The sequence below is a fragment of the Hyaena hyaena genome, unplaced genomic scaffold (assembly GCF_003009895.1).
Source record: "Hyaena hyaena isolate Hyena2069 unplaced genomic scaffold, ASM300989v1 scaffold_98, whole genome shotgun sequence".
NCBI classification, from domain to species: Eukaryota; Metazoa; Chordata; class Mammalia; order Carnivora; family Hyaenidae; genus Hyaena; species Hyaena hyaena.
In genome coordinates, this window is record NW_024080730.1 from 2,946,428 (window position 1) to 2,974,223 (window position 27,796).

The 27,796-nt window shown below is 55.8% G+C and overlaps 1 protein-coding gene across 1 annotated transcript in view; it reads right to left on the reverse strand.

Annotated features, from left to right (window-relative positions):
• SHANK2 (SH3 and multiple ankyrin repeat domains 2) overlaps positions 1–22,438 on the reverse strand; it is a 419,611-nt gene extending 397,173 nt beyond the window's left edge. The window contains exon 1 of the mRNA XM_039235341.1: positions 22,232–22,438. Coding sequence (XP_039091272.1) covers positions 22,232–22,438 — 207 coding nt within the window. The remainder of the gene's footprint in view (positions 1–22,231) is intronic.
• Positions 22,439–27,796: the final 5,358 nt, after the last annotated feature.

Consider the following 27,796-nt stretch of genomic DNA (forward strand, 5'->3'; position numbering starts at 1 on the left):
AAACAGTGTCGACCCCCCGGCCAACCAGCAGAGTGTCTGAGGCGGCATGTCTGGGTCTGGCCCCAAACCTGCACTTCTCACGAGTGTGATGGTGATGCTACTATAGCCGGCGTGGGGGACATGCTTGGAGGACCACGGCTCAAGCCAACCACAGCCTGATTTCACATGTACATCACGGCACATCAACATCCCCTATATGGACGGAGGCCTCTGCTGGTGGCCTCTCTGGTGGAAGAGTCCACGGCCATGGCCATGTGCCAGCCAACAGACGTGAACAGATCAGCCTCGGAACACCGACGCCACCCCACCCATCCCAGGAAGGAAGGCAATGATGAAACACAGATTTAAATAATTCTATCAGCTGGGGCGCCTGGGGGGCTTAGTCGGTTAAGCGTCCGACTTTCGCTTAGGTCATGATCTCGTGGTTCGTGGGTTTGAGCCCCGTGTTGGGCTCTGTGCTGACTGCCAGCTCGGAGCCTGGAGCCTGTTTCGGAGTCTGTGTCTCCCTCTCTCTCTGACCCTCCCCTGCTCGTGCTGTCTCTCTCTCTCTCCTAGAAATAAATAAAAATAAAAAATAAAAAAAAATTCTATCAGCTGCCAAAAAAAGAATTTTTTAAAAACTTCAATAGTGAAGAGTGCCTGCAAAATCAATCACATTTTTTTTTTATAGTTTTATTTATTTTTGAGACAGAGAGAGAGACAGAGCATGAGCAGGGGAGGGGCAGAGAGAGAGGGAGATGCAGAATTGGAAGCAGTTCCAGGCTTTGAGCTGTCAGCACAGAGCCTGATGCAGAGCTCAAACCCACAAACTTCAAGATCATCACCTGAGCCAAAGTCAGACGCTCAACTGACTGAGCCACCCAGGTGCCCCATCAATCACACTTTTCAAAAGCATAACAGTGCCACTAAGTACCCAAAGGCTACCGTTTGGTCCTGCCCCCGAACCCCCTTCTCGGAGATTCACCAATAAACCGGGAAGAGCAAACGCAGGGTCACATCTGTTCTGAACCAGGACTTCTCATTTTTTTAAAAGGTTTTGTTTTTCTTTTCTTTTTTCTTCTTTTCTTTGAGAGAGAGAGAGAGGGAGAACATGCACGGGAGGGGCAGAGAGAGACGGAGAGAGAATCCCAAGCAGGCTCTGCACTGTCAGTGCACAGCCCAATGTGGGGCTCGATCCCACAAACCACGAGATCATGACCTGAGACGAAATCAAGAGTTGGATGTTTGACTGAGCCACCCAGGCGCCCCAGGACTTCTCATTATTTTTTAATTTTTTTTTTTTAATTTTTGAGGGAGAGAGTATGAGAGAGCACACGAGTGGGGGAGGGGCAGAGAGAGAGGGAGACACAGAATCTAAAGCCGGCTCCAGGCTCTGAGCGGTCAGCACAGAGCCCGACGCGGGGCTCGAACTCATGGACCTCAACATCATGACCTGAGCTGAAGTTGGACTGAGCCACCGGCGCCCCTCCTCATTTTTGTTGAATTAAAATTATGTTCTACTGAACAGTCATCAGCAGGGGCTCGAGAGGTGGCTTTGTCACTGTAAAACCCTCAGAAAGGGCAGGAGGCTGGGGCGGATTCTCTGCTGGGGGTGGTGCGTGCCCAAGGACGCAGAGGCCCTCCCACCACCGTCCTGAGCCGCCACCTCCAGGAAGCACCTCCAGCCAGGTAGGAGGAGCCTGCCAGTCTCAACAACGAGGAAGGTTGGCAGGCAGCCCAGGGTCCCGCTGCCAGGAAACCTGAACCTTATGCCTGAATGATCCGCCCGCCCCTCCCCACTGTCAAGGGCTGAATTCAAGGGTGACCCTGAGCTCCCTGGGGGCCGCCAGGCTGGGCAGGGGCGGGCTGTTCACTTCAGTGACTCTTCAGGACAGCAGCGGCGGCCTTGGCTGGGGCCCGAGTATCTGCAGACACAACAAACCAGATCCACCCGGTGGGACCAGGCGGGGCCGCAGATAACATGCCAGTTCCTGTTTCGGGAGTCCCCTTGGCCTCCGGTTCCAGCCACACACACACCCAACTCACGTTCCCTTGGTGCCAGCACCCCAGGAAGACCTGGGGCCCCCGCACTGCGGCCACAGCAAAGGTGCCGCCCGCAGGTGGGCACGCAGCAGGTAGGCCCGCGGGCCACTGCAGGTGATCACGGAGCACCGCCTGCCACCCTGGGCAGAGCTGGGGACCCAGAGTCTGTGCGCTGGGCGGGCCAGCCCTGCACAAGGAAGAACCGTCCTGCCCTAAGAAATGTCAAGAAAGTTCCCCATTCAGAAACTTCCAGAAGGAGCAGGAGCACAGAGGTCAGAAAGGCTTGAGCTTGCAGCCCAAGTGGTCACACTAACCTTGTGATCCTGGGCGAACCCAGCAGCCCAGAAGTCCCTGTTCCCAGGATGAAACTCATGGAGCCTAATTAACCCCAGGGGCTTGTGAGGGTCAGACACAATGTCAATAACACAGGCCGCTAGGGGTTGAATGTGTCCCGCAAAGCGTGCTGACATCCTACCCCCTTATCCGTGCATGCGATTTATTTGGAAATAGGGTCTCGGCAGATGTACCGCGGTTAAGACGAGGTACAACAGAGTAGGGTGGGCCCCAATCCACAGTGACTGTGTCCTTCTGAACAAGGGAAATTTAGGCACGAAGATGCAGGCACCGTGTGGAGGCAGAGAGCGAAGTGGCTTATCTCTGAGTCAAGGAGCAGCCGGGCAGAGGCCTGGCCCAGACGCCCCTCTCAGCCTCGAAGGACCCAGCCCTGCCCACACCCGGATCTCAGGCTCCAGCCCCGGGACCAGGAGACAACACGTGTGTGGTTTAAACCCCACAGGGCAGCAGTAGGGGCAGACGGGGACTCGAGCACTCAAGGCTGTAGGCTGATCTAGAAGGTACAGACCAGAGGAGAGCGAGGAGCATCTCCTGGGTTTCTGGAATGGGAGGTGGTCCCACCACTGAGATTTGGAAGGAGGCTGAGGATGGAAAGGGCAGAGGTGGGGGGGCGCTTTGGGAAGGGTCGTCAGCAGCAAACCCTTGACCCTCGAGTTCCTCGTTTGTGTGTTGGTGTCTAATTCCCCATGCGTGTACCTGACGTGCATGCTCAGGCTCGTGGTCAGGTGCTCCTGTGTACTAAAAACCTGTCGGAGTAACCTTTCCGCCACCTCTGGGCTGCAGAGTTGTGGCTCCTAGTTTTACTTCAGAAGCGGATTCGTACTGGGGGAAAATCTTCGTCGGAATTGCTGTCACTCTTCAAGGGCTTTCCTTCGGACAGACGGCCCGAGGCCTGGCCGTGGCAGGAGACCCAAGCCCTCCTCCGCTTTTCCCAGAGACACAGCTGTGGTTCACCACCTTCCCCTGCGCCAGCGTGCCCAGCACTTTGCCACTTCGTCTATTTTTAAAAGCCACTGGCACCTCAAAGGGCAGACTTTACATCTTCGAAAGAAATTACTTAGAATCTCCCAAATTTTGTCCTTTGTTACAGAGATGAAGCGATTTCTCCCCTGTAACTGACAACACTTAACATGGAGGCAAATTAGCAGGGAAGTGGAAAGTCGGAACAAAGGCAGCATCTCCCTGATCTACAACAGAGAAGATTTAAGTTTCCTCCTCAGGTTCTCAGCGACTGTCGAGTATTTTAGAATCTGAGGGTGGCCACGTGTGTGTGGAGGGGAAATAACACATCAGTTGTATCGTGAGGACTCAGGAGCCAGGCAGACGCGACCTGGGATCACATTGAACTTCCACCACTTTCCTGACATGTGGCTCTGGGGTGGTCACTTAAGAATCTGAGGCTCAGCTTCGTTATCTGGGAAATGGGAGTAATAACAGTAATGACTGTTTTTATGTTAATAGTAATAACCATATTTATTATATGTAAATGTGTTATATGGATTGTTCTTACTACATAGGAGTGCGTAATTATATAGTTATATCTACAACGATAATAATGATAATACTGCTCATTTCATGGTAGTGGTGAAGGAAGATGCAGTTATATAGTTCCTACGTGTTAGGATTCAATAAATGTTGACCATTACTGTGTCATTATCACCACCACCACCACTGTCACCGTCATCATCATCACCATCACCATCATCATCACCACCATCACCATCGTCATCATCATCACCATCACCGTCACCATCGTCATCACCATCACCACCACCACCACCATCACCACCATCATCACCACCACCACCGTCACCATCATCATCACCATCGTCATCATCATCACCATCATCATCACCACCATCACCATCATCACCACCATCACCATCGTCATCATCATCACCATCATCACCACCACCGTCACCATCGTCATCACCATCACCACCATCGCCACCATCACCATCGTCATCATCATCACCATCACCACCACCACCGTCACCATCGTCATCACCATCACCACCACCACTGTCACCATCATCACCATCGTCATCATCATCACCATCATCATCACCACCATCACCATCATCACCACCATCACCATCGTCATCACCATCACCACCATCACCATCGTCATCATCATCACCATCATCATTATCACCATCACCACCATCATCATCACCATTATCATTATTATCACTACCACAATCATCATCACCATCATCAACATCATGACCACCACCATCATCATCACCATGATCACCATCATCACCACGATCATCACCATCATCATCACCACCAACATCATCATCATTTTCACCATCACCACCATTATCTACACCACCATCATCATCACCACCACCACCATCATCATCCCCATCAACATCATCTTCACCACCATAATCATCATCACCACCATCATCATTACCATCGTCACCATCACCATCACCACCATTATCATCACTACCGTCAGCATCATCACCGCCATCACTATCAACATCATCACCACCATCGTCACCATCATCATCATCACCACCACAATTATCATCATCATCACGACCACCACCATTATCATCACCATCGTCATTATCACTACCATCATCCCCACCACCGTCATCATACCCTTCATCATCACCACCATCACCAGTGTTAATACTACCATCATCATCATCAATATCATCACCATCGCCATCATCATTCTCACCACCATCACCATCAGCAGCAGCAGCATCACCACCACCACCATCACCATCACCATCACCATCGTCATCACCATCATCATCATCATCACCACCATCACCATCATCACCACCATCACCATCGTCATCACCATCACCACCATCACCATCGTCATCATCATCACCATCATCACCACCACCGTCACCATCGTCATCACCATCACCACCACCACCATCATCATCACCATCACCATCGTCATCATCATCACCATCGTCACCATCACCGTAACCATCATCATCACCATCACCATCATTACCACCATCACCACCACCGTCATCATCATCATCATCACCATCATCACCATCATCATCATCACCACCACCATCACCGCCACCACCACCACCACCACCATCATTGTCATCTCCAGGCTCTGAGCTCCTTAAGGGGCAAGACCCACGTCTCAGTCATCTTCCGCCCTCCCACCCGTGCCCTCCCCAGTGCTGGTACAACATCCTTTATGCAGAAGACAGAAGCTAAGGTGCTCCCTTACACAACCCTTAGTGGCAGTGGCTGGGCACCAGGATTCCTGACACTGAAGCCATCTTTGCGATCCTCCCTGCACGATGTGAGTCCTCCAGCAAACCGCTTACCCTGAGAACCTGTCACAGGTTAGGAAGAACACCCATGTCCCAGGGCTGTAGTGAGTCAGGACTATGGAGACGCTTCATTGGCCATCACATGGTAAGAGTGGGGTGAGGAGAGTTCACTTAAGGTAGAAACTGTCTTCCTGCTCCACCTGCCAGACTCATTACTCCTCCCAGATCCGTCCCCTGCTGATCCTGTGTTGAGCCCTCGACCTGTTACTTCCCGTCCCAAATGCTCATGTAGCGTTTTGTTCCCGGGCGCTGTCCATGGTGTGTGTGCCCTCCCAGAAAGCGTCCTTACTCCTCCATGAGGGAGGCATTCATGGGGGCTCATTTGGGCACTTATTTTCAGCTTCACCAACCTGTCTGATGGTAGAGTCTCTCACTGCCTCAAATATGGCCTAGGGCTGGTTTTCTCATTATGGTTTTTGTGGCTCCAGCTGTCATTCATTGATTGGATCGCCCATGTCAGGACTGTTCTTGCAGCCGGGCTGTGCCTCATGGGGTACTGGGTAAGGAGGGGAGTTGATGAGGGCTAAGTGAGGAAAGGCAGCGGGACTTGTCTGGTGTCTTCTGAACTGGCCGCACGGTGGGCTTCCTGGAGCCAGGCGTGAGCACGTAGCAGGCACCACACGTGGAGGAGAGGGGTTACCTGGCATGCCAGGCTGTGTATGTGCCCTGGGCACCTGCGCCTGGAGCAGACCAGCCCTTCCCTTCCTCACTCACAGCTGAAATCACACTCTTCCCAACAGAGCCCAGGACTCACCCTCTCTAGCTTCCCTCCAGGTCGAGCTGACCCCTGAATGTCCTGAACTGAACCCAGGGAGCTGATCTCACTGCCCACAGACCACAGTCCAAGCTACTCGGCTGACCCTTGCTCCCCCCTGTCCAGCCTGCGGTCACAGCCTCTCCATCTTGTATCTCTTTTCTAGAAGAAGGACACACCAGCATGTACTTTGCCTCATGACATTTCAATAACCGCCACTCTTCGATCTCCTGGTGCAACAGCCCAAATGCTAAGATGTCCAGAGCCACCTGAAAACCCTCCCAAGTGTCTGGGCTGAGCTGCATGGCTTAAGATACCAAAAAATTGCAAGTGGATGTAATGACATTCCCGAGACCCAAATCACGGTGGCTTCTCCCTTAGGCCTGATGAGCAGAGCATTCACGGTGGCCTGGGAAGGGAGGTGAGGCTGACAGGGCAGAGGACTGCAAAATCTAACAGTGGGAGCAGGACTCCGTGACCAACATAGCCTCAGTTTAGGAGGCCTGTTCCAGAAGCTCCGAGGGCTCCTTCAGGCCAGCTTCAGCTCTCTTCAGGTCTTCTGAGCCCCCAAGTGGTCTTGACTCACTAGAGGGAGGCACATTCAAGCACAGGGAAACCATCCACATCTGCCTCTGAGATGTTCCCCCTCAATCCTCTGCACGTGGCTGCACCCCGATACCCAGCTGATTGGTGCTCCTCCCTTCTCCAGAGTATGAGCTGCTCCATGAGAAGAAGGCTGTATGCATCTGTTTCTTGGCATCACCATACCTGAAGCTCCATAAATACTGACAGAACTGAACTGCACTGAGCACAACGGTCCAGAAATGGTACGCTCCCGGGTGGTACAACCCAACACAGAGTAGGGTCTGGTCTTGGCCACACGGAGGATGGATGGTGGGAGCTGCCATGACCGTGGGCTTGCTCTGCACCCAGGACACTGGGAACACAGGATCTCATTAAGATATGGCAAAGACCCAGAGAGGGCAGACCTGCACCCGTGTTTGCAGAACTGTAAACGGTACAGCTGTGGTTGGCTGGGTGGTTAATGGTATGAAGTTGCATCCTCCCACTGGTAAAGCTCATGGCCAAATTCAAATCAAAAATGAAGACAGTGAGAGCTACCTGCTCTCCTCCTCCGATCAACATGAGTCCTAGCCATTCTGCAAGATGTGAGGTTCACAACCTAGAATACCGGGACACAAGGGGAAGAACAATGGCCTTGGACACAGGTAGAAGCAGACACCCCATCTGGGGGTGCCACGTACGCGGTGTGCATAGGTTTCTAGGGCTGTCGCGATGAAACACCACAGATGGGGGCTTAAACCACTGACATTCACTGCCTCCCAGTCCTGGAGGCAGGAGCCTGAGGTCCAGGGGTCCAGGCAGGGGCAGGGCCAGACCCTTCCGAGGCCTGCCTCCTTGTGTGTGGACAGCTGTCCTCTCCCTGTGTCCTCATAGGGTCATCCCTCCGTGCGTGTCTGTGTCCTGATCTCCTTTTAAGACACTGCTCCTACTGGATTAGGCCCCACTCCCGTGACCTCATTTTACGTGAATCATTTCTTTAAAGACCCCACCTCCAAATACATTCACATTCCAAGATGCCAGGGCTTAGAACTTCTACATAGAGATGGGGGTGGTGACAACTCAGCCCATGACACTGACCATGGCCAAGTCTCTGCCTCACATAAGGACCCCAGGCCTGGGTGGGCCACGTCTGTGTTGTCCACTAACCCACACAATCCATGAAGGAGCAAAAGCCTTGTGCTCTGGGGTCATATGCCCACAGTGCCGAGTGGATACTGGTGTTTTGATCTGCAATAACATGGCAAGAAAATTCGATGCAAGAGAGGAAACTGTTCTCCAAATCTGTTCTGAGTCCCGTACAACAAGGATGATGGCAACAGTCGCTCTGTGAGATCATACGAGGGTCAGGAAGGCTCCAGACAAAACCTGAAAGATGGTAACTATCACACTGCATACAATAAGCTCTGTGATGGCGCCCTGTCTGGTGGTCAAGTGAAAACCACTGACGACACAGGTCGGTCGGCAGACACGTTCGGCGCACGACCCCCAGCACATCTGTTTATTCCTGTTCCCCAGACGACACTTCCATCCACCACACTCTTGACTTGCACCCGGAAAGGGTAAAAAAAAGATGAGGAGAGACGTCGAAGGATTCAGGGGTCCGGATGCCAAGGGGACGCTCCCTGCATCACCCTGCTTGGGACCCGGAGCTGGAGACACAGCCCGAGGGAGGGTAAATATGGCAGCTCCCGGAGCGCAAGCAGGCGGCCTCCCACAAGCACTTGGCGTATTCTGAACGAACTGCGGACTTCTGAGCATCGCTCATTGCAAAGAAGTGCATTTCACATTTAAGATTAAAATAAGGGATTTATGGGGAAAGGGAAATGCTGGGTGACCTTGGCTGAGGACAGCCTGATCTGAGGATGCTGAAGGAAGGCCAGGAATCACGCTGGTGCTTTTGGATGTTTAAATAGTAATAAGGATAAAGTGGCCGTGGGTTCGTTTTTCCAATCAGAATAAGAGTTTTCAAGCAGTGAAAGCTTACTTGCCACCTGAAGCTTGGTTCAAGCAGCGGGCAAACCGCGTGCTGTGGCTGATTTTGAAGGGGCTCACTGGTGGTCCTCTGCCATCGTCAAGGTGACAGTAAACTGAGAGGTGACAGCTCAGAATCTGTTGGTGACTCACGCCTCCAGGGAGGTGAGTTCATTCTTGTCTCCCGATGGCCATCATCAGGCGGCCCTTGGAAGTGGAGGAGAGGGCAGGACGCTTGGGGGTTGGGACCACATGGTCCTGACGGCTGACACGTCTTCTCATGGGCACCTGGAGGCAGGCATTAGCGCTCCCAAGTCCAAAGGGGCACGGGGAAGACTCAGATCGGCTCCCAGACCCACACCACTGCAAGAGGCACAGCCATAAGGGGGCGGGCTGGACCCACTGGGTCCCAGCTGCACATGGAGCCACGGGTCAGGAGGGCTGCCCTGGCAAGGGGCCGTGGCGCGGACAGGAGATGGACAGGGCACTGGGGAGGCAGCAGGGGATGCCACATGGACACCGTGGGGAACGAGCCCCCCTCCATCCAGAGAGGAGGTGTGTGAAGAGAAAGGTCAAAACTGGGTGGGCGGGACTCAGATCCAGCAGGACGCGTCACAGAGATCTGACCACAGAAGGTGCTGGAAAAGTGCCTCACTCTTGGATCTGATGCAGAAAATTAAATGTTGACAGTTCGGCCCTGGCATGGCCACCTTCTGGGTGGCCTGGGACACCGAGGGAGGAGGAGGCACCCTGCCTTCACCAGCGTGGCCTTTGAACCACTGTCCCCAACACAGTAGGGGATTTACCAAGGGTTTTTTTTGCAGAGTGTGTAATAAATAATTCCAGACCAAAGCCACTTCCCCAAACAGTATTTTCTCAGAGAGATTTGTTGGTATTAACGCAAAGCTTGAGCAGAAGGGCACAGAGACTCAGGCATTTGTCACACGGGCTACGGAGACCCCGGCAAGCCAGGCTGACCTCTCTCATGTATAAAACATTACGCTAATGCCTACCAGGAGGTGCAGCACACAGTCCTTACAACACAGAACTGAGGCCGGTTAAACAGGGTTCTTATTTTTTTAATGAGGTGAATGAAAACAAAGCCCCTCTTGGCCTTCAGCCACATCTGTCATGATCAAGGCCTCCGCCTGGAGCCCTCCTCGCATTTTAAACCACGTACAACTCACCAGGTCCATTTAAGGACAGGGAGGTCACTTATCATCACTGCCATCACTGAGGAAATGGAGGCAGAGGGAAGTCGGGGGCCGGGCAAGGGGGGCTCTCTTTGGCCTTAGCAACCAATTAATGAAACCACAAAGAAAACCAGGCTCCATGCCTTCCACCTCCCCAAAAAGTGACCTGCACGTGTGCTGCAACGGGCACAGCAGGGCTGCTCGGAGCAGAGGTCACAGACCCAGGCGTCTGCTCCCGTGCTGCCAAAGGGAGGGGGAGACAGAGAGAGATGGGTGGTGCGTGGAGGGGGGGATGGACGGATAGGTAGATGGATGGGTGGATGGATGGATGGATGGATGGGTGGACGGGTGGATGGATGGATGGGTGGATGGAGGGATGGATGGATAGGTAGATGGGTGGGTGGCTGGCTGGATGGATGGGTGGGTGAGTGGATGGACAGATGGACAGGTGCGTGGCTGGATGGGTGGATGCATGGATGGGTGGCTGGGTGGGTGGGTAGAGGGAGGAAGGGAGGGAGGGATGGACAGATGGATAGTTGGATGGGTAGATGGATGGGGGGATGGATGGGGGAAGAAGGGAGAGATGGAAGAATAAGTGTATAATTGATGGACGAATAATATAAAAGACAAATCTCAAAAATATACATGCCAGGTGGAAAAAATAAGTTATGAATGACACACCCAGTATGATGCCAGGTATAGATGTTCTTTTTGACATAACACAATGCTATGTAGTGAGCACTGACACACAGACAGAGAGCAAGAGACGAGGGATTCACACTGAATTTAAGACAGTGCTTGACTCTGAGGAGAGGGGGCTGGGCATGAGGACTAAGGGGACTTTGACCTTATCAGGAATGGTTTGATCCTCGGGTAAAAAAGTGACAAAATGCTAACCACTGTCAATTAATCATAATAGACACACTGATATTATTCTTTGCATTGCCCTGTATTTTCAATTTTCTGTATATTAAAAAAGAAACAGCATCAAACAAAGACGTAAGGCATTCCTCTGCCTCTTGGGGGTCTCCTTGGCGGAACTGGAGTCAGCCCTGGGCCACACTGCATAGGCTCAAAATTCTCAAAGGAAGAGCATTATTACCATCATCTCCGTCAGCCAACTGCATCCTCCTGACTTCTCTTTCAGGGCAGAAAATGTGCTCAAGTCAGAGTCACGTACGAGTAATTTTCTAATGAAGTCTAAAATCCCAAACAAATTCCTTTTGTTTGGGGCAGTAAAGAGTACATTCCAAGACAGGAAAACCTGGAATCAAAATGGCGGCCTGAAAGATCAATGCATCTTTGGATGCAAGAGTTTTTTCATCTCTGCGTCGCCTGGGCTACTCGATGATGTGTGAGGCCATTTAATGGTGGCATTCAAGGCACCACTGTGGTTGGCACTGGTTTCAGGGGCAGACTTGAGGGGTGGTGGGCTTGCCTCCCACAGGAGAAGCAGACAACTAAGGAAATCGTGGGTCTGTCCCCAGTCCACACAGTGGGGGATTCCACTGATAGGGAACGCCCAAAGGACAGAGAGCAGATGAGTGGCTGCCAGGGGCTGGGGGGCATAGGGATGGGGACTGACTGCTAATGGGCAGAGGCTTTCCTTCTGGGGTGATGAGAATGTTCTAAGATTAACTGCGACAACGGGGCACACTCATCTGGGAATTTACTAAAATCCACAGAACTGTACACTTTCTATGGGCAAACTGTATGGAAGGTGAATTACATCTCAATTTTTAAAAGGTATCTTTCCTCCCCTGAGACACTAACAAGACACAGGTTTCACATTTTAAAACTTGTTGACCCAAGTCACAATTAAGCACCATTCGCAAGGCCAGACCACACTCTCGTGCAAGAGCCACACCTCCTCTGATCTCACCGACTTTGCCTTCAGGAACCCGTCGTGGGTCTCCACCTTCATCAACGGCAGCCTGGATGCTCGCAGGAGCCTCCGACCTGCTTCTGTTTCCTTCCTTCCTCATGGCCCCCACCCTCTAGAGAAGCCAAGACCCTCCTTCTCAGATATTAACAAGGTCCCGTGACAGCGACTCTGCTCATCCACACCAGTCGCTGGGCCGTGAGGACACACAGAACAGACCAGGAGCCCCGGAAGAGAGATGCTGGCCAAGCAGTCACGCGAGTGTGCACCTGTGGAACCACAGCTGTGCCAGGGACACAGGGGACACGGGGGACACAGCGGACACGAGGACCCCCATGGAGGACCAGCGGGGGCAGGGAGGCGCACCGCGTAAGTATTTGATCTTTATCCTTGAAACTCTAAGAACCCCCCGAGGAGACTGACAGGACGCGGTGTAACTGGGTTACTCTACGCGCCGTCTCCGGAGGCGCCGTGTGGGCTGTCCTGGCCCAGGGGAAGGGCAGGGGTATGGGCGGCGGGCTGACGGAGGTGGACAGGATAGCCGGGGTCCAGGGACCCAGAGGGTCAGGACAGGACCCGGCGTTGGACGGGGAAGGTGCGTGGGGGGACGGAACGCTCGGGGTGGCCCCTGCGTGCTGGCTCGAAGACAGAATCAGAACTTCACAGCCGAAACGTGGACACAGCCCACTGGCCACAAAATGGGGCCCGTCTATCGATGAAGGGCTCCTTGCCAGTAAACAGGAAAGAAGCGGTGATGGACGAACCTCAAATCTCTTCCACGGAGTGAAAGAAACCAGACACGGAAATCCGCATCCTGTATGACCCCCCAGAATGCCCACAGCAGGGTGACCACAGGGACAGCACGCGGGAAGTGGACGCAGGGCTGGACGTGGGCGCGGGTGAGCCGTGGGCAGGCGGTGGTGGGGAGATCCCCGACCCAGAGGGTGGTGAGGGTTGCAGGACTCCACAAGTTCACCGAAAATCCCTGAATAGGTATCCTCAATAGGAGTGAATCTTACGGCTTATAAACTGTACCTTAATACAGTTGTTTTTTACAGGTTAATCACTAGCCGAGAGAGGGAACAGCAATGGGACCAGACATGGGGGGTTGGAGAGAGGAAGAGAGGGTCCCGGCACCCCTTCCAGGCAACACGAGCTTTCGGCTGAGCGGATATCAAGGGAGGGTGCACTCCGGTCCCCAGGACAGAGGTCAGAGCTGGAGACGCGGCCGTGGCCGTGGCCATGTCATCCCTGGCTCAGACGTGGGGACTGAGGCCCTGGGTGTGGGAAGGGCACGGAGCAGCCCTGGAAATCCCAAGCTTCATGTGAGAGAGAAGTAGAAGGTGGAGGTGCCCAGGGGAGGGGAGGGGAGGGGAGAGGAGGGATTCCCAGAAAAGGAATCTGGTTTAGATGGGAGACAAGTCTTGACGAGCTCATCCACTCAGGGCCAGGCCCCTGCAGAGAGCCAGGCAGGGGGCCCAACCCAAGCCCAATCCCCCTGCGGAAAGATGATGCTAGAACATCGTCTGGGCGGCTGGCTTCCTGAAGGCTGGACCCCATGAAGTCCCGTGAGAAGACACCCCTCCCAAGGGGCCGAGTGTAAGGAATTGGCACGTGCCCAGCAACGTGCTCAAAGGGAGCTTTGCAAGGTAGGAAGTTCTTCTAGAACCTTCTCTCACGATGGATGGTCTCTGTAGAACGAGAGGCCGGTAGGGAGCACTAAGGGCTCAGAAATTGCCAAGATGGATAAAGAAGCCCTAATAGCCAAAATCCCAGGAGCCTCAGATATGAAAAGCAAATGCAGTGGTGTGTTTGGGAGAAAAGGTAAGGAAGGGATCAAAACCTGGGGGGGGGGAGGGACCTCCTGCTCCTGGATTTCTGTTTTGATCCTCAACGATACACGGAAGGGCCAAGGTCACCTGGAAACCAAGCGTGTCTGACAGTCCATTTGGAAGCAAGTGATAGATGGCGGGTGTCCGCGTCAGCCCACACGCGCGGCGGGGAGGCGGGCACGGTGAGGACGCGACGGGCCACTGCTTTGGGGGAGGGGTGCGAGTGAGCGGGTGTGGGAGGAGGGGGAGAGACAGGATGGGTGGATGGGTGGCGATAAACGGTCTTTCAGGGGGTCAGGACCACATCTGAGACGGTTTCCCCAGATGAGATACCAAAGCTGAAGATGCACTTACGTAACCAACGGAAGCATCTATAAAACAAAACGGGAGGGACTCGTCTTCCGAAGCGTCGGCCAGGAAGTGGCAGTCCCCGCACCTCTGTGGACCCGCTCAGACAGGTGGTGGTGACGGACACGTGCCCCAGCTGCCACGGAGCGACTCGGGGCCAAGCCCCGGGCGGAGGTGGCGCGGGGGCTGCCCCTGGAGCCCCTGAGGAGGCCCCCAGAGCGCGACACAGCCCGGCCCCGTGCTCCTCCGCCTCCTCCTCATGACGGGCCACCCGGCGTGCGGCAAGCTCCGCTCCAGCTTCCAAACCCACGTTCCCCAAAGCTGTAAATAACAGAAGGACTGGAGTTGGTGCCGATTTGCACACATGCCATTGGCTTAAAAAGCCGGCTTTGTTGACGGGTGTAGCCCTGGACCCCACAGCGAGCCCTCCATGCGTGTGCAGCGGTCCGGAGCAAAGGGATCCCAGCCACCGCCTCCCAGGGGCCCCCCAGACTCTGCCTCTCAGGTCCAGGGGTCAGGGGAGGGGCTCCTGAAGGCAGGTGAGCCCTGCCGGGGTCTCCCGCTCGGAGGTGGGAACGTCATCTCACTGGAGGGTGATGCGCGGACCACAGTCTCTTTGGGAGAAGAGACAAGTCCAGGCGCCCCCGGGGCAGAAGAGGGACAGCCTCGTGGCTCCTGGGGACACTGCCACCCCTCGGGTGGGCACAGGGGGGACAAACCAGCCACAGCCACGTGCACGGCTCCGCTGGGCAGGAGTCCAGAGTCCGCCTCGCTCCCCGCACAGGACTCAGCCTGGCAGGGCTCCCGTCCACGGGAGCTCTGCCCTCAGCCTCCAGGGACTCTGTTCACCGAGAACACAGCAAGGACAGGTGATCTTTAGAAGGTTCCGGAAACAATCACGCTCCCAGAAGTGGAGACCAAACCCTGGCGGACCTTTGTAACCGGGCCTGGAGAGCAGGTGTCTCCATCAGTAATTCTTGACATGCTCCCGAAGCTGCTGGCACGGCGGACGCAATCCCTGAGGGGACGAGAGCCCCCACGCCACCCACCGGGAGGAGGCCACGGCAGGCAGGCGTGGGACGCGGGCTTCCTGGCCGGCTCCCGCCACCCTGAGCCCGCCGGGCCCAGCGCCGTGTCCACCTTGTCAGTGTCCCACGCCCTTGCTCGCTATCCAGCGAGCACCTCCTGGGTGTGGACCCCGCCAGCTTTGACCAAGGAGATCGATCAAGGGAACAGATGTTTAAGGGGCATTTGCTGTCGCCTGGTCCTGGCTGCAGGGGTCACTTCACACCCCCAACCCAAGACCTTCGGTGCCGTGCCCCAACACACATGGGGATGGATGGTGGGGGATGGGACTCTGAGCATCTCGGACGCACCTGACCCCGTGCTGTGCCTTCTGCAAGGCCACCCGCTGGCCACCTTCCAGGGGGAACACGCAGAAGCTAATCAGGCCCAGGTATCGGGCAGCGAGTGGGCACAGCAAACACCAGCATCTGGCAGGTTTGGAGGCTGCAGGCCGTGTGTCCCAGGCCACCTGTGTCTCACCGGTCCACTGAGACCAAGAGGGTGTCACAGGGCCGTTGAGGGGCAGGTGATGTTCCGCCTCCTTGGCCCATGCTGGTTACACACTGTGCTCACTTTGTGTGCTTTGCACAGGTGTGTAGTGACTATCTTCGTGATAATGCCTGCCCCGCGCTGTCATATAAGCTGACTAAAATAACACACATGACACATGAACTCGGGGGACCTCATCAAGATGCAAAGCTTTGGCCCAGCGAAGGATACACTCAACAAAACTAAAAAGCAACCTTCAGAATGGGAGAAGATATTTCCAAATGACATATCTTCCTTTTAATGTTTATTTTTGAGACACAGAGAGACAGAGCGTGAGCAGGGGAGGGGCAGAGAGAAGGGGAGGGAGACATAGAACCCGAAGCAGCTCCAGGCTCTGAGCTGTCAGCACAGAGCCCAACTCAGGGCTCGAACTCAGGAACCGTGAGATTATGACCTGAGCCAAAGTCAGATGCTTAACCGACTGAGCCACCCAGGCGCTCCTGCAAACAACATACCAGATAAAGGGTTAGTATCCAAAATTGATAAAGAACTTATCAAAGTCAACACCCCAAAAACAATCCAGTGAAGAAATGAGCAGAAGACATGAGCAGACACATCTCCAAAGAAGACATCCAGATGGCCAACAGACACATGAAGAGATGCTCAACATCACTCATCATCAGGGAAATAAATACAAATCAAAACCACATTGAGATACCACCTCACAGCAGTCGGAATGGCTAAAGTTGACAACACAATAAACAAAAGGTGTTGGTGAGGACGTGGAGAAAGAGGAAGCCTCTTGCGCGGCTGGTGGGAACGCACACTGGTGCAGCCACTCTGGCAAACAGTGCGGAGGTTCCTCAAAATATTAACAGAACCCCCCCATGATCCTGCAATTGCACTACTGGGTGTTTGACCAGAGGAAACAAAAATGCTGATTCAAAGGGGCACGTGCTCCCCAATGTTTACAGCATCACTATCGACAACAGCCAAAGAATGGAAAGACCCCAAACGTCCATCGACCGATGATGAATAAAGAAGATGTGGTTTATATGTACAATAGAATATTACTCGGCTCCTTAAAAAAAATAAAATCCTGCCATACGCAACAATGTGGATGGAACTAGAGTTTATTATGCGAAACAAAATAAGTCAATCCAAGAAAGACAAATACCGTACGATCTTACTCATATGTGGAATTTAAGAAACAAAACAGAGGGACACAAGAAAAGGGAGTGGGAGAAGAAAGGAGGCAAACCACAGAGGCTCTGTCACGAGAACAAACTGAGGGCTGATGGAGGGGTGGGGGGGGCGGGCATTAAGGAGGGCGCCTGCGGTGAGAACGTAAGGGATGAGTTACTGAATTCTACTCCTGAAACCAATACTGCACTGCATGTTAACTAGAATTTCAATAATAACAATAAAAGAAAAAAATGACAGAACAAAATCGTGCACGTGAATTTAATAAACAGCATTGTGACAGGAAAACCCAAAGGGCTTAGCACACTGGCCCACCGGAAACCGTTGGTGCCGCTACGGGACACGGGGCCCCCACGGAGGGAACGCGCCTGCAGGACGTTCGGCATCAGGACGGGAGGGAGCTGAGGCAGCTTCACCCACACCCAACCAGTGCCCCAGAAGGACCCCAAGTCACTGACAAACAACTGGACGAGCCAGGCAGAAGCAGCCTGGAAATATCGAAGACGCGTTACGGAAGAGACCAGGAAAGGGGGAGGGAAGGCACGCGGCAGTCAGACGCGCATTCGTCCAGGGCGAGTGCTCCCCGGTTAAAAGAAGAGGAGCAGAAGAAGCCACAAAACCCAGTAAAAACACCCACAACTGAAAAGAATAATTTTCAGGATGAGCCCACGCAGGGCTGGGAAACCAAACGGAAATCCGAAATCACACAACCGCAATCAATGGGTCCAAATGGAAACACCATAACGGAGCACTCAGGAAACTGCAGAGGGCGATGAGGCGAGGTGCCCATGATGAAGGCCGTCAGAAAAGGCAAACACGGAGCAGCCCAGGGGAGAGTGGCCGCTGTCGTGGAACACAGGACCCAACCCGCAACACGGAAACACGGCGTGTAAGGAAACCTCCCAGAAACGAGGGGCGCACAGAATCTGCAGGTGGGAAGCCTCTCCAGGAAAAGCAGATGGGCCAGCACCAACACTCCCTGTACAGGAACCGAGGCCAATTCTTTAGGAAGCCGTTTAGCAAGAAATCAGGACACTGACGAGACGCAGCCGCGTGACGTCCCTGAAGGTTGGGGTGAGGTGGGGAAGGAATTCGGATCCGATGGCACGCGGGGAAATCGACACCCAAGCCACAGGGACAAACTGTCGATGCTCCTTATTCGCGGATTCCACATTTGGGAGTCTGCCGACTCGCTAACGTTGGTTTGTATCCCCAAGTCTGTATCCGTGGCTCTTTCATGACCACTTACAGAGTGGCCAAGCATTTGTGGCATCCGGTCTGCGCGCTCCCGGAGAGGTGGGGCCGGCGACGCGAGCTGCTTTCTCCACTCAGCTCATCCTGCACCCTGCACACAAGAGTCCTCTGGGCTCCACTCGGTGCCCGTTTCTGTGCTCCTGCTGGCGATTTCGTGGTTCCAAACGGTCTCAGGAACCGTGCAGAGACGGTGCTACGCCGCCCAATCACAGGAAGGCGGGGTGCACAGTGATGCTCCTTCCGTGGCGTGAGCTCTGTCCAGGTGCAGGCTGCGGCACTCGGTGTTCAGGGTTCATGAGCCAAGGGCACATATTAAACAACGTGTCTTTGTTTGCACACGAATACACACAAGCAAGGTCATGTATAGACCTGTCAATGCAAATGTTGTGACCACGGTCTTGCAGGAAGGCCCCCACAGCGCTGGTTCAGGACTCGCTGCATGGAGATGACTTCAAGGCCCAGGACTGCCGCAGGGCGACGCCTGTCTGCCGAGGGAGCACTCCCCACCAGAACTCTCCCCAAAAAGAACCACCAGACGGTTGACTCCCTCCGACTAAGAGATGAATACAACGAACAGAACTACGAAAAGCAACAGTGGGCATCCCTGGCGACAGGCGCTCAGCCTGGAAGAGAGCGCAGCCCGGGGGCTCCTGAGCTCCGACGCACCTGCCAGGGTGGACGGTGGCTGCGTGCTCACAGCTCTGCCCCAGCAAGCCTCGGGGTGCATGTGCGCGTGTGGGTGGGCCTGCGTGTGAATGCCAGTGTGCACGCATGTGTGTGCAAGCATGTGTGTGCATGTGTGTCTGTGTGTGTGCACACATGTGCATGAGTGTGCACGTGTGCCTGTACATCTGCATGTGGGTATGTTTGCATATGTGCATGAGTGTGCATGTGCACATGTGCATGCCTATGCGAGTGTGCACGTGTGCACCTGAGCATGCGTGTGTGCCTGTATGTGCACGTGTGTGTGCATATGTGCATGAGTGTGCATGTGCACATGTGCATGCCTATGCGAGTGTGCACGTGTGCACCTGAGTATGCGTGTGTGCCTGTATGTGCACATGTGCATGTGTGTGCCTGTGTGCACGTGTGTGTGAGCATGTGTGTGCATGTGTGCCTTGTGTGTGCGTGTGTGTGCATGCCTGTACATCTCTGCATGTTTGCATGTGCATGAGTGTGCGTGTACACATGTGCATGCCTGTGCGAGTGTACATGTGTGCACGTGAGCATGTGTGTGTGCCTGTATGTGCACATGTGTGTGCATGAGTGCGTGCCTGTCTGTGCATGTGTGTGTGTTTAGGTACGTGTGCACTGCATGTGCATGCACGTGTGCGTGTGCACGTCTGCATGAGTGTGCATGTGTACCTGTACATGTGCATGTGTGCATGTTTGCATATGTGCATGAGTGTGTGTGCACATGTGCATTCCGATGCGAGTGTGCACGTGTGCACCTGAGCATGCCTGTGTGCCTGTATGTGCATGTGTGTGTGCTCGTGTGTGCACCTGTGAGCATGTTTGTGTGCCTATGTGTGTGTGCATGTGTGAGCCTGTACATCTGTGCATGTTTGCATATGTGCATGAGTGTGTGTACACACATGTGCATGCCTGTGCGAGTGTGCACGTGTGCACGTGAGCGTGCATATGTGCCTTTATGTGCACGTGTGTGTGCATATGTGCATGAGCGTGTGCCTGTATGTCTGCATGTGTGTGTATGTTTAGGTGTGTGTGCATTGCATGTGCGTGCACATGTGCTCGTGTGCAGGAGTGTGCACATGTGCCTGAGTGCGTGTGTGTGCATGTGTGTGTCTGCACACGCATGTGCGTGCGTGTGCATGTGCACACACATTTGCCATTTGCCACAACGCTGACCTCTTCCTTCCCAGGCCGACAGCCAAACCCCATTCCCAGCCTCCTGTGCAGTCAAATGCGGCCTCCGAGGAAGCAGGGACGGGCGGGGATGGACGTGGTCCCAGTCCTCTGCCCTCACACTCTGGGCAGATCAGGGGACCCACGGAGGGCCCCAGAGCGGAAGGGGTCTGGGTCCCTGAATGCCTGCGTGGAACAGAGCCTCCGTGTCCGCATCCCCGTCGGTCCAGCAGGCCGGCCTGAGAGAAGAAAGTGCAACATCCCCTGGTGTTTGGAAGTCTGGTTATTTATTACACCAATTACCCTAATTCATCCCAATTGATGAGCGCGCCACGCTCCTTGTGGCGGGAGAAAAGGAGGGGAAGCCCGTAATCAGAAAAGAACACGAAGAGCCCAGCCTCCCAGCGTTTCCTAACTGTTCCCTCTGAGTCCACAGGTTGATTTGCAAAGTCCCTCTTCCAGCCAGGAAATCACTCAAGTTCAGCATTTCCTTCACTGTCTTTTTCTCCTTCTATATGAGCACAAAACCACTCGATGTCGGCTGGCCGGCAGCCCGCGTCCACCCCCGTGTCCGTCCATACGCACAGACCCCGTCACCTGTTAGCTTTCGGACAGTCACGTGCAGGATGCGACCCAATGGTCGCGGCCGCCGCCCCGGGGCTGGCATCTGTGCTTTTCCAGCGCCCGACGTCTTTCTAAGGAGTCACTTTTATAAGAGACGATAAATGACGCAGAAGAAAACACCTAAACACCGCCTACCCTCTGTGGCCTGCGGTGCCCCGGGATCCTCTCTGGGGCATCTTCTGGAAGGTGCAGCATGTGGCTGACCCTGCTCGGAGGTGACAGGTCAGCATGACGCACCCCCAGCACCCCCAGACTGTGCTCTGGAGAGGACGGCATCCTGCCGGAGCTGCTCCCCCATAAAGAAGGGGAGACCCCCCACTGGGAGGTACTGATCCAACTCAGTAGACCCCATGGTGCCGGGAGGTGGGGGCCTGATGTGCGTGGGGGGGGGGGGCACCACCACGTAACATCACCAGCCATTCCCTCCAATCCTGAGAGACCCCTCCCCTCCACGGCGTCTGCCGGGGACTCTGCTCTTAGCACAAAGGATGGACGCAGAGCTCCAGGCCCGCCCCCCTGAGCATCCTGGAGGCCGTCTACACCACCTGCTGCTCCCACTGCCTTTAACCCGTTCTGAGTGTGCAGGGCCCACACCCGATACGACTCCCAGGGACCTGGGAAACGGAGTGTGAAGATGACCCATGTCTCACGCAGGTGCCTCCCGAGTCCCGAGTCCCAAAGGGGAGCCCAGGGGAGGGAGGGCTGCGCTCAGAGACCAAGTCCCCTGACGCACGGACACAAGAGAACTCCCACCACGGGGTGCACCTGCTGGGCCTGGCCGTGGGTCTGACAGCCTGACAGCCTCTCTTGGGGTCACCGTGTGCCCCAGACCCCACCCAGCCCGGCCCGACAGGTCCCCCGCACACCACGCCCCACCCCTGGGGGTGCTCACAGGCTTCGGTGACGTAGTCCCGCTCGCCTGCGGCACCAGCACTCACACGGCAGCTCCAACGGCCCCAGCGCTGCCTGTGCCGCCACAGCCAACCCTCCAGGCGGCGGCCACGCAGGCAGGTCCGCCAGCAAGGACCCACGGCCACCAAACAAGCGCATGGCGGGGCACTAGCCAGGGCCAAGCCAGGAACCGGTGCGGGGCCCGACCCGGAGGGGACCTGGGATCGGCACGGGCAGTGCCGGGTGGGGCAGGCCGCGCAGAGCTCGCACGGCCCGGCTACTGAGGAGGGGCACAGGACGCCAGGGTCCGTGCACCACTGACCGCAGGGCGGCGGGGGAAGAGGCAGGGCCCCCCCGGGGTCTGGAGGCCCCACCTGCTAGCGCGTCCGCTGTGTGCATTTCCTCGGCAAGGCTGGTCCCCGTGGCCTCGAGGGCTGGGCTCCCCCCAGCACGCGGTGAGGCGGCAAAGACAGCTGACTGGGGGGGGGGGCGCGGGTGGCAGGTGCATGCCGCGCGGGCCGCCACCGGGACAGGCCACACGTGGCCAGACAGGAGCACACGGGGCCTACCGTCTGCTGCAGGTCCTGGATGAGGATTCGGATCACCAGCGTGTTGCCCTGGGCCTCCTCCGTCCTGGGGGCGTCCGGCTTCTCCGCCGTGGCCCGGATGGTGTCATAGATGGTTTCCTCCTTGGAGCTGTCCGACTCTGACCCCACGGAGTAGTCGGAGAAGCTCCGGGCCATCTCGTCCTCGCTGGACGTCGGGCTGCGCGGCATGGCTGCCCTAGGTCTGTAAGAAGGGGGAGAAGGAGAACGCGGCCACGTGAGAACCACAGACAGAAACCCCAGGGCTCGGCGGAGGCTGGCGCGTCAGGTCCAGGGTCCCGCGCGGGCCGGCCCAGCCGCCGGCACCCCCAGCTGCTCCCGGGAGCCCGGGCCAGGGGGCGGCCAGGACCCGGGCGGGGGCGCACAGGCTGCGCCCAGAGCTGGGAAACCCAGCACACGGAAGGAGCCCTGACTAGCCGTGGCCGTGACCAAAGCTCAGAGGGATTAACCGAGGAGCCACGGGGGCAGCTCGGAGCCTCCCAGGGTAAGAGGGAAGAGCTCCCTTTTGTTTTTCTATGAAGACAGAGCAGCAGGAGAGGACGAAATGCAGGCTTCCGGTCACAACAGTACCAAGTTCGTGTTTTAATAACCCTCTGCCTCAAACACAGAGCAGTGATAGGTATCGTGTAAAAATAGCACAGAAAGGCAAGGCCAGGCTCAGAAGGGAGATCGTCCCCGGGCCCAGGACTCTGGTAGAGCCCAAAGTCTGATGAGCAGGCTGATGCGGGGAGACCCAGGGGTCCCCAAGGGTCTGTGGCAGCTGAAAATGCAGCCTTCCTACCAACAAGTGGGGCTCCCAGCTAAGACCAGGGCGGGGCGCAGCCTGGCCCTGGGACCGCGGCTGCTGAGGGGCAGAGAAGGATGCAGCCCTAACCCTGGAAGGGGGCTGCCCAGTGACACACCATCTCTGTGGGCAGGGCTCTGGAAAGGCCAGGAGAAAAGCCGGTGTGAACAGGGGTGCCACGCCAAAGCAGCCCACACCACTTCCACGGGAAGGAGGTCGAGGCCCGTGCACACACAACGTGGGCAGATTCTTCTCTGCAAACTCAGGGCTGTCCCGAGCACCCAGGGATGTGGGCCACCCGGATCGTTCAGGGACGGGCTGGTTAAGTCCTGGCCTCTTCCCACGGAGGGCACGGCTGTGAGCATGAAGGAGCCCCCATACATGAGGACCCCACAACAAAGTACCCAGCCATTTGCAGGAGGGAGGGGGACAGAGGAGCGCACCTGCTGTCTGGCCTGGGCTCCAGGCCTGGCAAGTGCTGGGGTGCACGGCCCCCACTCTTGTGTTTTATGACCCAGGGAGGCTCAGGTGGGGTGCAAGCTGGTAAGTGGCAGAGAGAGACGGAGTGTGAGTGAGGGAGGGTCAGAGAGAGAGGGAGACACAGAATCCAAAGCAGCTCCAGGCTCCGAGCTGTCAGCACAGAGCCCAACGCGGGGCTCAATCCCACGAACCTGCAAGATCATGACCTGAGCCGAAGTCGGACGCTTAACCGACTGAGCCACCCACGCACCCCAAATGTTTGCAAACTTAATGATTTCATACGAAAACCCACATTTCTGGCTTATGGTGACCATCGGGAGGCTCTGGCGGTGATGGGGGCTGCAGCGGGACCCCCAGGAACCCTCCAGGTCTGCTCAGGCTCCCTCGTTGGTGGCAGTCACTCACACCATGAGTTTGAGAGTCGGACCACAATGTCATCACCCATTCACCCTGGCCCCCCACTGTCTCCTGTAGGCCACCCACAGAGGGTCACCAGCCAGTGAAACATCTCAAACAACAGATCATCCAAATCGCCCAGGAAGATTGTATCTCTTCAGTTAAAATCTCCAAAGTTAACGCCCGTGAGATTCCGAATTAAAATGTCAGAGCCAATGGGTGTTTCTGTAGCCACCAGGTGACCCTGTGATCTGAGCCTCGTGATCCCCCCACCAACCAGAGGAGTGTAAACTCTGGTCAGGGACGAGACGGCAGCGGTCGGGGTCAGGATCTGGGTGTCCCTGGCTCCCCCCCGGCAGGGACCCCACCAGCCTGGCCACAACCACGAGCAGTGTGCTCATTCCTGCATTCACCATCTACCCATGTGCAAAAATAAGTGCCTGGCGTAATTACACAGTATGCGCTATGTACAGCCTTTGTGATACAGAATACGGTCACAACCAGAATGTGAAATCATATAACAACATACAGTTACATCTATATTGTACATGAGTAATTATGTTATAATAAGTAACATAAACGATCACTTGTAAAGATACCAAATAACCATATACACTTCGTTATTTGCAACTATGTCCCAGGCTCCAATGAACTGTTTCTTCTAGAACAGCCGTTCTCTGCCCTGGCTGCAGAGAAGTTACTCGAACAGCAGCAGCACCAGAACTTCGGGGTGAATCGGGGCGGACAGGGTCTCGGCAGCTCACCAGGGACGGCAAGGAGAAGCGTAGGGGCCCCGCCTGCACCTGGAAGAGCTCAGCAGGGGCACAGGCGCAGAGATGCACACCTGCCTTTTCCTGGGGGCGAGGGCAAGCGGGGGAGGCGGTGCTCACGCCTCCACACTAAGCATGGATGGGGCGTGGGGTCCGTCTGTCACTCGAGGCTCCCGGGGTGCTGCTTCCTGCCCGAATGGGGGTAAGTTAGCCCAGAGGACCTTCTGCTCTGATAAAGAACTGCTTCCTCCCCTCCTCCCCGCCTGCCTGTGCTGCTTCCGAACCCCACGGGGACCAAGAGACGCAAAGAGGACACGGCGACGGTGGCCTCACACTCACAGGACAGCAGGGGATCCCTGTCTAACGCGGAGGGACGCCAGCAGGTTTATGGGAAGCCAGTCACAGGCGGAGGCTAAGGGGGCCATCCAGGCACACGGGCCGCCAGCTCTCCCCACGAAGGGTGGGCGCTGGTCCCGGGAAGCTCACGGTCGGGCGTCGGGTCACAGCATCTGGAAGACGGGCAGTGGGCAGCCCCCAGCAGAACCTGGCACGGCGCACGCCCATCTGAGACAGTTCAAGGGCAGACTGCTGAGAGAAGGCGGGGCGCTCCGAGCCCCCAGGTTACTTCCTCGGGGGGCTCACCCAGGACTCCACCTCCGCTTCCTCAAGTAGCAGCCAGGGCACTGCTCCCCATCTAGGCCCGCCCTGGCTCTTCCCCTCGAAAGCCCCCCGCAGCCGCGGTGTGAGCCGTTCCCCAGGGTCGCTTCCTCGCTCAGGCAGTATTTCAGCGTCCGGGTGCATTGGGGGCTTTGTTTATTCACCACCACCCCCCCAGCCGTGGGGACACGTGGGTGCTCAGTGGACAAGGAGAAGTGGGCAGAGGGGCTATAGCACAGGCCTCGAGGCAGCTGGACAGCAGGGTGAACTCGGCCACGGCCGGAGGGCAGGGGCGCCCGCAGCGTCCCCGGGTCTGCATGTAGCTTCAAGGAGGGCCGGGGGCGGGGGGGCAGATTCAGGGAGACACTTGGCCAGGACACTCACTGGGAACTCGTTGTCCCTAATGTCACCTCACTAGCCACAGAACATGTCTGCAGCTGGACCCACCAGCCTGGTGACCATCACAGACACGCAGGTCTGAACCGTAAAGTGGACACAACCCCCATGGAGGTTTAATTTCCAGAAGACTTAAGAGGGCGGGACGGGACTCGATGATGATCACACCACCCAACTAAGATCAAACTCAACTCCAGAAACAGAACCGACAGCCCGAAGAGGAAGGGGCTCCCAGGTCCCAGGAGCTACTGCGGCCCCCCGACCCCCGCACGCAGCCCCCCGACTCGGCACTCGGCCCCCAGACCCCCGCACGCAGCCCCCCAACCCCCGCACGCGGCCCCCCAACTCCACACACAGCCCCCAGACCTCCACACGCGGCCCCCCAACCCCCGCACGTGGCCCCCGCCACAAGGGCACCGCCTAGCCCCTCACATTGACCCGGGGGTGATCACATTGGCCAAGGGTGACAATGACAAACGATGCATCTGCCACCAAAGTGTGGGTGCAGGAGGCCACCCCGGGTGGGTCTGAAGGTCGGGTGGGTCTGAAGAGGAAAAGGGGGCCACCTACACCCCCGGCCTTTGCGGGACGGCCCAGGCGCTCAGGGCAGAGACCTGGGAAAACATTTAATTCCTAGCCCCGCGCAGGGCAGCAGGCGACAGAGAGGGCGCCCCCCACGTTTCATTTCGGATCAGCAACAAATACGTTTTACTGTAAATATTTCCCAAATATTGAAGGGGACACGCTTCCACGAAAAACTTCATTGATCATCTGAGATTCAGACAGAACTGGGTGCCCTGCATTTTATCAGGCGACACCGTGGGGGTCGGAGGGGCCGCACAGGTTCTTCACCCCACAGTGAGGCAGGCAGGGCAGGCTGTGAAGGCTGCAATGCGCAAAACCCAACCTCGCTCGGAAAAGTCAGTGCCGGGTCAGGGGAGGAAAGGTCAGCCCCCCACCCCTGGACAAACATTCCGGCACACCGACCTCTGGGTAACATGCACTGCCCCCCAGAACGTGTTTCTCTCACCCACCCTCCTGGGGTGCCTGTTAGCAAGGAAAATAGGGGCGCCTGGGGGCTCAGTTGGTTAAGCATCCGACTTCGGCTCAGGTCATGATCTCACAGTTCATGGGTTCGAGCCCTGCGTCGGGCTCTGTGCTGACAGCTCAGAGCCTGGAGCTGCTTCGGATTCTGTGTCTCCCTCTCTCTCTGACCCTCCCCTGCTCATGCTTGGTGTCTCTGTCTCTGTCTCTCAAAAATAAATAAATTTTTTTTAAAAATAAGAAAACATAAAGCACCCTGTGGCCGGAGGTGACTATCATGTTCAAGCAGCAAGGCCTGTGAAGACTACAAATAAATATCGTGGTTATGGGGGCACCTGGGTGGCTCAGTCAGTTGAGTGTCTGACTTTGGCTCAGGTCATGATCTTGCGGTTTGTGAGTTTGAGCCACACGTCGGGTCTGTGCTGACAGCTCAGAGCCTGGAGCTGCTTCGGATTCTGTGTCTCCCTCTCTCTCTGCCCCTCCCCTGCTCATGCTCTGTCTCTCTCTTATCAATAATAAATAAACGTTATGGGGCACCTGGATGGCTTAGTCGGTTAAGCGTCCGAGTTTCGCTTGGGTCATGATCTCACAGTTCATGGGTTCGAGCCCCGCGTCGGGCTCTGTGCTGGCTGCCAGCTCAGAGCCTGGAGCCTGTTTCAGTCTGTGACTCCCTCTCTCTCTGACCCTCCCCTGCTCACGCTGTCTCTCTCTCTCCTAGAAATAAATAAAAATAAATAAATAAAAAAAAAAACCTTAAAAAAATAATAAAAAAATAATAAATAAACGTTAAAAATTCTTTTAAAAATCCTGGTTAAATGTACACACGCTCATTGTGTGTGTGTGTGTGTGTGTGTGTGTGTGCGTGTGTGTGTATAAAGGCAGAAAAGGGTTTTTGCTCAGTGAATTCCAACAGCACCCGATATATGCGACAAGCCGGCAGGAGGATTATGTGACTCCTTTACGTCACACACTCAAATGTTTCACATTCGTTCATCATTCATC